The following is a 12,715-nucleotide window of genomic DNA, read 5'->3' as shown; positions in this document are numbered from 1 at the left end:
AAATCTATTTCTGAGTTACTGGCAGCTATATATATATATATATATATAGCCTTTAAATGAAAATCATCTAATTAAAAGAACATAAATTAGTTTTATATATTTTATGGCATAGTATCATTTAATGTTATATTAACATTGGTAATATTGGAGGTTTGTTGTTCATCTCCCCGATTGTCATATTGCACTAACACCAATACGTAAGTTATAACGGAACTTGCAACCTGAAAAATAAGATAATCATTAATCAATCGAAATACAGATAATTATCATTTACTTGATTTTTCTATGCTTAAATTGAATTATTAAAAATATTATTGAATAAGATTTTGTGTACCAATTAAAAGCTACGATAATCCAGACTGGCATATGTCAAACCATATTATTGTGTTATCTCGTCACACGAACAATGGGGCGCGGGTGGTTTCTGAACGTTTTGTGTAAAATAAATTATTGTATACAAAACAAGTCAGTTAAATCATACCACACCTTTATTTCTATTAATGTACGCTCTCTGTGGACTTCCTAAATAAGAAAAACCGTTAACTAGCTATTAAAATGTGTTAAACTGCTTGTCAAAGGCATGATTAAAAAGTTAATAAACTCTAATGTATAGAAATGTTAATTAGTAGAAACTTTGAGAGATATTAAACTGGAAGAAATCGATAATTCAATTAATCTTAAGTATACTTTTGAAATTAATAATTACTTGCAACAACACGGTTCTCGTTAAGTTAAAGAAGCCCAATCCGCTCAGCGCGATGTTATCTTTATCCAACTGATCTTGTAGCCTTTCTATCTGCAATAAATTATAGAAGTTAACAGTCTATATAACTCGTGATAATCGAATAGGTTTACAATAAGTGCGTTACCTATGTTTCAAAGAAATCTTAAGCATCTTAGTAAAATATTTGGTTAATTATAATAGATTATTTTTTGTAAAAAATGACTGAATTTATATTCTGTTTATACACATATATATATATATATATATATATTTAATTTAATATATATTAAACTCTCTTTATAGATTTTGTGTCTGCGATGGAAGAACCGAGTCCCAAAGGAAATGACCAAGCACAGAACCTTAGGCGGCAGAGTCAAGTGTCTAGATTGCAATGGTCTAATTACGTGTCTAGTGTCAGACCAATCAATGAAACATATAGTACATAAAACCGGAACAATCTTTTAAAAAATTAACCTCAAAACATGCTTTCAAAATCCGTTGAAATGTATGTAGAACGTGTAATAAGTGGAATTGCGTAGAGCTCATTGCAGATTGCGTCGAGCATATAAATGAACTTAAATTATTCTGTTGTGGACGAGTTAATGCGAGGTTATGTATTAAAATTTGCTATTTATTAAATATTAAAATGTTTAAAAGAACGAAGACTTTATAAGATGGCGGCCCTTAAACGTATGAATATATAACAGTATATATGTAACAGGTTATACATACTGTGTTAGAATATAAACGTTCAAATTCAAATACACAATGTCACTTAACAATAATTTAAATAAAAAAATTCATTTCATAGTACTTATTATTCTGGAAAGATAGCAACTACTATGGAACATTTTCCGCAATTCACTAACTTGTGAAGCCTCATTTTTCTTTCGCATTCATACATAACTTTCAAGTGCCGTTTATATCAACTCGATTTGAAATTTCGCCTATGGCATCTGTTATTTAACGTAACATATAACATTCCACGTCCTGTCACAAATGTATCACATTCTATTGCATAGTTTAGAAATGTTATTTGTATAGGCTGAAGAGGCCCTTGATGACGGAGGTTAGTTCAAAGGAACTTTAGGAAGCTTGTTAAATAGCTGTTGTTTGCAAAATGTCGGATCATTTACTTTAAGGTGAGATGGTTTTGTTAGCGAAGCGAAATATTTAAAGTGGTTTGAGTTGAATAGTATCGCTCCCACGCTTTAATTTATCTATGAATCTATCAATCATTATCTATCATTTTGAGTTATCTTCAATTCGAACAAATTTTCATAAAATAATGCCTTTCTCGCGTTATTACTTCTATAGAAACTTTTTTTCGTTCATATTTTATCGCTTTGGACAGAAACATTTGCTAGCAATATCAAAATTCCAAATTCAAATCACGTTTAGTAAAAAATGTGATAAAAATTACTTACTTCAATATTATAGAACTGAGCTCGGCATGTGTATAAATATGGTAAAGCGCGCTTAGAGTTTTCGTAGATATCAGCCGCAGCTAAAACAACACAACATGTGCGTACGCAGATCCAGGCTAGAGATACTAGAGAATACATCTTTTGAAAGATGTCACCAGTGAATCCTTGTCTATGGATAAATTAAATGTAAACAGTTTATTAAAAATATTTTATATATCTTCTATACAATTTATTATTGTTATAAATCAGTCTTCGTAGACGAGATGTCGACATGAAGGTCCTTCGTCCGATTTCCGTTAACTAGCGATAAAGATTCATAATGATATCCGAAACATGTTTTTTAAATATTATAATATATTTTCGAATTAAATTTGAGTAAATTTTTACAAGCAAAGTCCCTTTACAGCGTGGGCTAGTATTTAGAACAATTTAGAAGTTTGACACCAATTCTAAATAACTTATTGGCATTATGTTAATGTACTTATTACATGATTACATTATAAACATTTATATGGATATTTGCATGCCTTTTTATATATTGATTGTTCGAATTTTTATAATTAATCTATCTAATTGTAACCACTATCTTTACTACTATTTAATACCTCCGACGACTGCATAGTCGGGGATCTAGAAAAACATAATAAAAAAAATACTATCTTAGCAACGTTTCATTCATTCATTCATTCAATAATAAAGTATACGCTTACGTAATACCCAAGAAGAGTTGCAAACAAATGAAATAAAAGCCAAAGAAGTTGGAAAACAGTAAAATCAACCCAAATGCACTGTTAATCTTTCGAACAAGCAAAGCTTGCTTCACATAAGCCTCACGTATTTTACGCCATAAATATACTTGTAATATCTCGTTATCCTGTAAAAAAAATACTACGATTACATTTCTTAATAAATTATTATTCTTATGCATAAGGAGTAAACAAATACTGTAGCGACATCTACAATCTGCACTTGCAAATCATTGCGATGACGTCATACATAGAAACGCATTAAGGAATTTATTCCGGCGGCTAAAGATATATAGATCATCTTGACTTTAGCCAACAGGGTCTTCAAACCCGTCAACCTCCCTTTGGATTGTAGGAGGAATAGTAAACCATCGTTCTTCGACAATACAAAATCTTGTTTCTGAGAGATGATAAGTTTTAGTGAGATTATAACAAAGAGGGGCATACCCAATAAACTAATACATAATGCTTTAAATAAGTATTTTTTACTCATAAGTAATACGAAATAGGAAGCTATTTCACATGAAGCGTAAGAAGCACTGTTAGGGACACAAAAAGTTTTCAGTTTTTGTAGGCTTCAGTACTTTTTATACAGCAAAAGTTAATTTACTGGACTAGTTATATTATTGGACTTCGAGAAACAATCAATTTTCCTTAGTCGTACGTCAACTAAACGTTATTTAAGTCCGTCTTTGCTGGTAGTATAGATAGTATAGGTAGTATTGCTACCACTACGTGGAACTAGCAATCTACTGAAGTATTTCCGAACCAATTTGAAATTGAGGCTTTCAAGAAAAGAGCTTACCAATTCTTATATATATAAGGCCGACAAAATACTCGTGAGCCCTTCTCGATCGATCCGATACGATACTGATACTGTAACTAATCAGAATCGTATCAGATCACTACACATCAGAAGTGACTTCTGCCCGTTTTAAGTAACAAATTTATATTTGTTATAATTATTTTACTTAAAAAATATAGTAACAAAAATACCTTAGACCATTTCCGTTCCTTATTTAATTCAGAACACACAGTAGCTACACACATGTTAAGCCGATGATACCGCGAAGTTAGGCCCATACTAATCAATACAATAAGTATATCTTGAAAATTCCATAATATTGTTGCAATATTACTCACAAACAAGACTGGAACAGCTATCATTTTGTAATACTCTTCTGAAAGTGCCAGTTACATTTATGTCACTTTTGATGTCTTCAGGAGTATGTCAAGTTAATGGTGAATAAAATCTTTATTATCGTTTTGAATTCTCAAAATACAGGGTTCGGTGTATGTATGGAAATACTTATATTGTAATATATTTTGTAAAAAAAAAAAATTCAGATACAATATTTTATATATTTATTAAACATTACATGAAGTCAAGAGAGATAAATGTATATATCAAAAGATTATACTTACGATCCAACAGCAAAAATCCATGTGATTTTAATACATACGTTTTTATAATATCTGAAATTGGGCAGTCTATGCCGGTTGTCGCTAAAATACTCATAAGATGTTCAACTGAAATTTTAAAAAAAGTGTATGTACTTATATACACGCGTTGGAAGTTTTACTTCTTTGGCGTAAGAACACCAAAAATCTAATAAAGGGGTTCCACTTTGGTTCCAGAAGGACTACACACATACACAGTACCACAGTACAAATTATTTACAAGCTAAAGTAAACCTTACCTGTTGCACCCGTTGCCATTAAAGCGGTGACTGCCATAAGTCTTTTCTTTAAGTTGCGGTCAGGAGGAACATATTTAATATTCAGCACCCATTCCACAGAAGCCCAGTACTTCGACAAAGCTCGCCAGTTGTATGAAAGTCTCCAACATAATATCTGAGATATTAAAGAAGCAGCATAGAACATGGCTCCCGCGAATCGAGCTGTGACACTTCCTGTAACCGGAAATACTTATTTGAAAAAAATAGTGGAGCAACAAACTTTTTCTGTCTGTCTGTCTGGAATATGATCGACGGCTCCATACCCACTTTGTGCAAGACAGTCACTGCAATCCTATTTTCTTTAACTGAATACGAAAAATATGCGAACGTGTTCCAAATTCAAAAGAATTAAAAAGATTAAATATATTCATTTTCATTGTTACCTATCTAGGTATTTGTTATCTAACAAAACCTATGGCCAGACTAGTTGGTGAACAACCGGAAAGCAATGGAAAAGGCAATGAGAGAATTACCATATAAAATCTTTTTTAATACTCGGACATTTGAACATATTTGAAAAGATTATTTTTTTAATTAAATTGTGTGTAATGCCTATACAGTGTTTGAATATCCTTAAAAGTAGTGTTTGATAATCTTTACTTACTATGGTTAGCTGTATCCCTTGCCCATCCAGCCAGGGCCCTAATAACCTTCCAAATAGCACCACCCTCCGTCAAAGCCAACGAAGTCAGCACAACAGCAGCCCATATTTGCCACAGCATACAACCAAAACCTGGTACGCCAAAACATCGCGCCCATTTGAAAATAGTGTTCATGAATTGCAGAAAGGTCTGTAATTAGACAGATATTTTTAACTTTGATTAAATTGTTCTATACATAGAATACCAAAACTCGCTGTTTTCTTAACAATAAATTCAAATTTTCAGGTCCGGATAATGTGTCACGCTTCTATAATAAAATGCATTTTGGAAATTCCATCTTACAGCTCATCCTTCTCGTTACTGATTTCTTCGATTCGATTCGTTTAGAATTCACCATTAAGTTCGGGAATAGGCTGCCCGACTCCATACGATTGGCTACCTCCAACCATCTATAAAAACACTTTCTTAAGGATATCCTATACTGCTGAATCGTGACTTTTGTAATTCTTGAGTTTCTTATTATTTTGCATTGCAATTCATGAATCCGTGAGATTAGTTTAAGGTTAAAGATTCTATAATTTAAGTGAAACTTCTTTGGGCGCATAAGGGTAAGATTTTCACGGATGTAACGTCACGAAGATGTGCAGCGTTTTTGTCGAAGAAAAGGGAGAGAACGCCCTTTGTGGAACCAGCTGCCTACTGAATTATATCCGAACCAATTCGACTTTCCTTCAAGAAAAGAGCGTACTAATGTTTAAAAGATCGGCAACGTACTCGCGAGCCCTCTGGCTTTAAGAGTGTCCATAGGCGGCGGTATCACTTGACATCAGGTCAGCCTCCTGCCAATTGCCCCCTGTTCTATAAAAAAAGAGACCGATTGAAGTACTCCGTGGACTTTTTTGTTGTAGTCTATGAATTTTGTAATTGTATTTTTAAACGTTTTGTCGTTCTTAATTCAAATAATTCGAAAAAACTTAATTCCTTGCTTCTTATTTTACTTCATTACTTAACACGCTATTATTTTGCAAGTTGGATAAAACCGCACAAAGGCTCTTATATTTAAATATAAAATAATTTATACTCACATCATGATACGGTTGATTGGGTAAAAGCAATTCGTTACCATAGTAAAAAGTCTTCACGCCTTTCGCCTTTGTTATTTTCATTTCCGCTGAAGAAAATATTGTTGTTTTGTTTCAACACATCGTGGAATATAATCAAAGGAAATGTAACAAAGTTTAAGTATCTTAAATTGTATTGCAAACCACCTCATATAGGATATTTCAATATAAACAAATACATCTTTGGACATTCTGGGCGTAAATAATTACATACTATGATAATACGAGAAAAAGTAGAGAAATATCTAAGTTAATATACCTAATGATATTTTTGTATATATGTTACTGATGAAAATACATTTCAGACACTACAAATGTTCTGAAAAAATTAAAGCGATTAAATAATTACAATTATTGACATATTTTGTGTGACTAAGTGAAAAAGTGTCTACTTAAGAGAAAAAAATCCATTAATTTTATTTACGCCTTTTCCTCAAACGGGTAGGCAGAGAGAGAGACCATGGATCTCCGCTTTCTTCGGTCCCGATATACCTTTCTCGTTTCATGCACTGTAATAATCTGTACCATGCAAGCTCGTTGATTTTGGATTTTATTTGCTTTTTCTTCTTGTAACCACTAGATTTGGTACAAGGGTACGAAAAGGCCAATCCCACGCCTGTCTTGTACTTAATTTATAAATTATTTTATAGTAAAAAATCCAATCATCACTTACCAGCGGTCTTATTAACAAATCTCTTACAATGGTAAACAACTGTTTACATTAGATGAATTATGAATAATCAAATATGAATTTTAATTGAACAACTGTTATTTATAGTTTTATTTGAAACACCGTCCCGAGCCATTGTCAGTGGATAAATACAATCCATCGATAAATGATACAGCAATATCACGCGATGTACAATTTAACGAACGTTGGAATAAATAATACAAACTGTCCTTCGCTGAAATTCATGTAAAATCAATTTGCAATAAATTTCAATGAAACAATTATAGGCCACATTGTATGTAATTTTATGTAGTCATGAGAGCTATTAAACCTCCCTCAGGGTTGATCCTAATAGCTTTCTGTACCTTTCCGTACTTATGTAATTGTTTCAGTATTTATTAAAATGAAAGTAGTCCAAAACATTCATTCCATTCGTCAGATCGAAGTCACGATCTTTGTACCACTATCACAGAGCTTTATATTACGTAGACATATTTTATCGTCTTCCTTCATAGTAAATTTTATTTTTCGTCGGTTTCAGTATTGAAACAGTATGCGACAAATAAAAGGTTAAAGGAGTGAAAAATAAGTGTTTGGCGTTACAAGATACATTTTTGTTTTATTTTTTAGTATTTAAACTTTGTTACCATAATATACATGATCATACATTATACAAAAAAATAAAATGTATGTAGATTACATTAGTTCTTAGGCAACGGGGGACCTTATCGCTAATAACCGATTTCTTTCAGGCAACAACTGAAAAATATAAAAAGAAACACCTACAGAGGGTAAAGTACAAGAAGTGCATTAATTAATTAACAAAAAGATAGTCAAAATAACATGTAACTATAACTAAAATTAAATAATATAACATCTAAATAAAAAATATCAATAATAATATTGATAAACATCAAAATATTTTCAATTTTTTTATCGTTTGTAGAAAAAACGACACTAAAATGAAAACTAAAAAACAGGAAAAACTAAAATGTTGGTTGACAATAGGTAACTTCAGGTTGTCAGTTTTCAGTGATATGTCCGCGCATCGTAAAAAATTTCTCTCGTCATATTTCTCTAACACGCCAAAAAGAGTATTACTTCAAAAATTAGGTGTTGAATCTATTGAGCCACGCCTGTGATAATCATCATTCTTTATTAGTCCAGCCTATTTTCGGCTTAACAATTATTGTTGCGTGTTGATAGACAGCTATAAAAATCACATGGCCAAAGCAGCCCATTACTACTCTCACTTAAAATTATTCTTACTAGAGAAAATTAAATATTAGAATCTATTAAACCTAAATCAGATGATTTAAACGCGTTGAAGTTATGAAGATATTAAGGTAACGAGTAAAGTTTAAATTTGGCCGAGATTTTCAAGTTTCGAGAGGAAAAGATAAAATGGGTTTTAAGTTGAATTGCTAAATAAAGCAGCTGTTTAAAGTTTCATTGTTGGATTGGGACAAAATGCTCGGAATTATGAATTCACTTTATTTGAAAATGGAATTATATTTTTTACGTACAACATTCATACTTTTTATAAATGTGACGAATACTTAAATGATCTTAATCTTTGGGATTGATTTGCTCCAGTTCAAACAATTTGTATTAAAAACTTGGCAATTGAAAAGAGTGGTGGAAAGTTTCTTGCCAGTTCTTCTTGCCAACAATTATTTTATTTTTTTTACAAAACGAGAGACAGACCTGTAAATTAAATATATGTTTCTAGTCAATGTTCTGCCGTGGATTTCTTTACCAATAACACTGTCCATAAATTCTCCTTACCACAATATACAAGACCAAACACTTGATGTATTTCCGGTTGCAAACAGTTCTCAATATCACACGGGATTCGGGCGACGGGTGTGATTGATCATCTTCCAGTATGCTTGTGTTGCCAACTAGTGTGTTTATCATTTCTCTATGCGGGTCTGTCGCTTGTTACTAAAATGACATTTGATACTACAAATGGTACCGATATCGATTTTTCGACGGTGGGCAGAAAAACTATGATATAATATATAAATATGTTGCTGTCGCTAATAAGAAGATGAATACGATATGGATGTACGCGAACAAGTTCTAGAATATAAATTATAAAACATTTTTTATATTCATTTATAATATGACAAATATTTATATGGAGGAAAATAAAAGAAACGATCAGATTTTAATAAGTATATCGTGAATAAAAAGTAAATTAATGATAGATGAGTTCTTTAGTAAATATACGTTTTTTTGAAACATTTTATATATGCATCTTAAACACACTTAAAGAGAGCTTTTCCAGCGATGAAATTTCTTAACTATGTAAATAAGTGATTAAATATTTTGTTTTTGGAAAGATGCGTATTACCATGTTTTAAGCAAAATTGTTTAAATATAAAGTTAATAATTTTCATCGAGATCCGTTAACATGCTCCATAAAACCCAATAAGCCAGCATGTTAGAGCTATTTTCGGTAATGTAACTTGAATTATATAAAAAATAAGCAATCATTGACGTCATTCCTAAAGAACTAATACTAAACTAAAGAAGTTATTTCAGCCGCTCAGTATGTATATACTTAGTATGTATATACTTAGGCCTGTCAGTGGTAAGTAAGACTGTTCAAGGTATAGTCTCCCATTACATTGAGGTAAACCATACTTATTGAATCAGAAAAATACTTATCATGTCACGGGTGTTTTAATTTGGGGATATTGTCTGATTAAAACAATTAGTAAAAATAATAATTTATTAATACCACTTTACCGTTAAACATTCTACAAATATTATTGAAATAACTAACATCACAACGCATACTAATATCAATTTTACATCTAAATATGACGAATACTAAAATAAATCATATTTACATTATTGCATAGTACAATACAAAGTACAAATTATTACCTATAGAACTGAACCTATAGATATTGGGTTCGAGTTTCACACAAAATTTTGAATCATAACGTAATTTAGGCAAATATCTGGCATGTGGGACAAAACAATGACATTCTGGAGTCAGTTTTGGCAAATTAGACTTATCATTTATAAGTCGTACCATCACACATGTTACTTACGAAAGTTAGTATGATGAGTGTAATCTTGCGATTCGAATGGTTGCCTGGGACAATTTATGAAGTCCATACATATAAGTAGGAGGTTTAAGACATTTTTAGTATTTGTATTGTTTAATTAAATAATTATCCAGGTGTTTCATTGGATTATCTCTTGACTGTAAATATAGAATAATTTGGAAATAAATAAATATTAGCTAAGGGAATTTTTCTCAACCTCCAGATTGAACTTATTTAACTCATATTGTAAAGTATGCTAAGTCTAAGGATATGAAAACGAGGGCAAAATAAATAGAACAAAAAAGCCATATTTTGCCTTGAAGTGTCTCTTTTTATGTCCTCTTCCGATCATTTCAAACATAAATAAAAATATATATTTACATACAAATACAAGTTTATATCGGCTAAAAATTACCATATTCATAGATACTTCATCAGGCCCTGTTTAACACTGTTTTTATTAGCGTAAACATAATATTTATATTTTGTATGATCACAATTATTATAGACCCAGTTTTTAAAAAATCACGGTATTTAATATCTAACATTAAAATCTAACCGTGGTTCAATAAGAACTGTTTCGGTGGTATCCTGTGATTGGGTAGTGGGCATGGCGGCTGGTCGCAATGATATAGCAAGTGGTAACGCCGACCTGGCACAGAGTTGCGATGCACCACGTGTAGATCCAACCGCTCGGTAGAGAGTGCAACGACCCCGTCTGTGAAAAAGTACAAATATACAAAAAAATATATTTATTTCGAGTGGTTTCTACGGGTTTACTAATCAAACATCCGGCTCGAAGGACCATTGGAAGCTCGTCAGCCAGTGAACTGTTAAATGTGTATTGAAGTCTATATGTATTAAATGTAAGGAGTAAATAGTATATGTAGTGTATGTATGTATAAGCCCCACTAGATATCTAAATATATGAGAGGAATATGAGGACATATATACATCTCACGTAAGAACTTAACAACCCTACGGGTCCCTAAGCTCTACGGACGTAGCCGAACACATAATAAGCGAATATATAAATAAAATACGGAATGTCTGCACCAAGAGACCCAAGGCTATCAAGTAGGCTCACCACGATAACGGCTTGATGTAGTGTTTGCCACTTTGAGAGAAAGAGAGAAATTATTAAGACAGAGCAATACTATATACACACATACACTATATTATCTACTCTTGTGAGTAGACGGTGACGCATCTTCAGTCATTATAGTATACACTAGTCACGTTAGCCATGTCACTAGTTGGTCAAAGTTCAAATGTATTCTGAATTTCTGATAATAAATAGCAGTATTTTTGGGAATATTTCAAAGGTATTAAGAAATCCATTTAAAGCACAAATAAAATTATTCGATCCCGATCCTTAAGCGAGTCTCTGAGTGTCATCCAATTGCAAATGCTGATTCGGAAAACGTGCTTCGACTGCATTTGTTTGAGCTCGGGCTTATTAGTATTGCTAACTTAATTGGCGAGTTTATCAGCCTGAAGGCTTTATAAAGGGAAATCGGTATAATATTAAGTTAAAATGTACTTGAAGAAATAATGTTTAGAAGTTCTGAATATTCTATCAACATATTGCCCCACTAAGACCCACACTAATTAGTTCGTATTATAGTCTATACCTTAATAATAAACTTTAGTATGAAAAACTTGCTACTTGATATTTTTTTAATAGGCTAGTTGTTGAACCTTTTGTGCCAGATATATGTAAAATGCGCACAAATTATAAGTCTATTGAGGTTTGAACCGACGACTTTGAGTAGAGTTCAACCTCAAAGAACGTACTAATTTATTGAAAGACCGTCAACGCATTTGTGAGCCCTCAGGCTATGAGAGCGTCCATGGGCACGATAATACTTAACAACGGGTGAGCGTCTTGCCCGTTTGCTCCCTGTTCTGCAGAGAAAAAAAACGCTCTAGTCCAACTCAAATAGTAAAATATACGTAAAAAATCATGTATGATGAAATCGTTCCTCTTTAAATAAAATAAAAAATTTACGTCAACATATTATGTTTGTAATATTAGTTACTACATATTAGACAAATTAAATGATCACGATACAGAAATCGAAAGCCAAGAACAAACGGTTGTAGTGTCACTGGTTTTGAAACTAATGAAGACATCTTAATTAAAAACCGTTTAAAATACATTATCTTAAGTTTTCCTGAAAACGTTGTTTACAATGATGTGATTTTATCAATTTTAACTTCGCCTTAATTAATTTCGCAACAATAACAGCATCAGTCTTAAATTTTCAATCTGTTTTCACTTGGAGTTGTGCCAAGTTAGCAATACACTTCAGTTAGTAATTAAAAATAAATATTTTTTTAATAACAATAGGGCTTTTATCTAAATAGAAAAGTTTATGTTGTATTATTGGTTAGTCTCCGGAAGAGTTTCAAACTCCGAATAATTCGGGGGCTTCACTAATTATTTAATATATTTAAAATGCCGTATCCTATGTAAATGAATTTGATTTATGAAAAAAACATTCATCAATCATTTTGTCGAGTATCGTCTCGTATCGTATCGTACACAACGGACGGAAACACAAAATCTCTTCTCTGTTTTCTAATTATCTACATTTTTTCTTTAATATTTAATTTAT

At 31.8% G+C, this 12,715-nt stretch overlaps 2 protein-coding genes across 2 annotated transcripts in view; both read right to left on the bottom strand.

Moving 5' to 3' along the window:
- Positions 1–101: 101 nt before the first annotated feature.
- LOC110998546 (gustatory receptor for sugar taste 64a-like) lies at positions 102–6,404 on the bottom strand. Its single transcript, XM_022267241.2, has 9 exons — positions 6,324–6,404; positions 5,241–5,427; positions 4,598–4,810; positions 4,323–4,427; positions 3,894–4,078; positions 2,862–3,025; positions 2,152–2,320; positions 707–796; positions 102–221 (listed from the first exon to the last, which is right to left on the bottom strand). Exons 1-9 carry the CDS (start codon positions 6,402–6,404, stop codon positions 102–104), a joined length of 1,314 nt encoding a protein of 437 aa, XP_022122933.2.
- Positions 6,405–9,787: 3,383 nt separating this feature from the next.
- The window catches only part of LOC110998551 (5-hydroxytryptamine receptor 2C), a 45,053-nt gene continuing 42,125 nt past the window's right edge, over positions 9,788–12,715 (bottom strand). The window contains exon 9 of the mRNA XM_022267252.2: positions 9,788–10,812. Coding sequence (XP_022122944.2) covers positions 10,629–10,812 — 184 coding nt within the window. The 3' untranslated portion in view covers positions 9,788–10,628. The remainder of the gene's footprint in view (positions 10,813–12,715) is intronic.

Source organism: Pieris rapae, chromosome 19 (assembly GCF_905147795.1).
Source record: "Pieris rapae chromosome 19, ilPieRapa1.1, whole genome shotgun sequence".
Lineage (NCBI taxonomy): Eukaryota > Metazoa > Arthropoda > Insecta > Lepidoptera > Pieridae > Pieris > Pieris rapae.
Note: the sequence above shows the minus strand (reverse complement) of the source record. Positions and strands in the feature narration are given on the sequence as shown.

Bases quoted from the DNA above. Each gene is read 5' to 3' on its own strand.
- LOC110998546 (XM_022267241.2), bottom strand. From the start codon at position 6,404: ATGAAAATAACAAAGGCGAAAGGCGTGAAGACTTTTTACTATGGTAAC. The intron at 4,811-5,240 runs GTAAGTAAAGAT...TTCCGGTTACAG, and splicing joins AAGGGATACAGCTAACCATA to GAAGTGTCACAGCTCGATTC. The intron at 4,428-4,597 runs GTAAGGTTTACT...TTAAAATTTCAG, and splicing joins AATGGCAACGGGTGCAACAG to TTGAACATCTTATGAGTATT.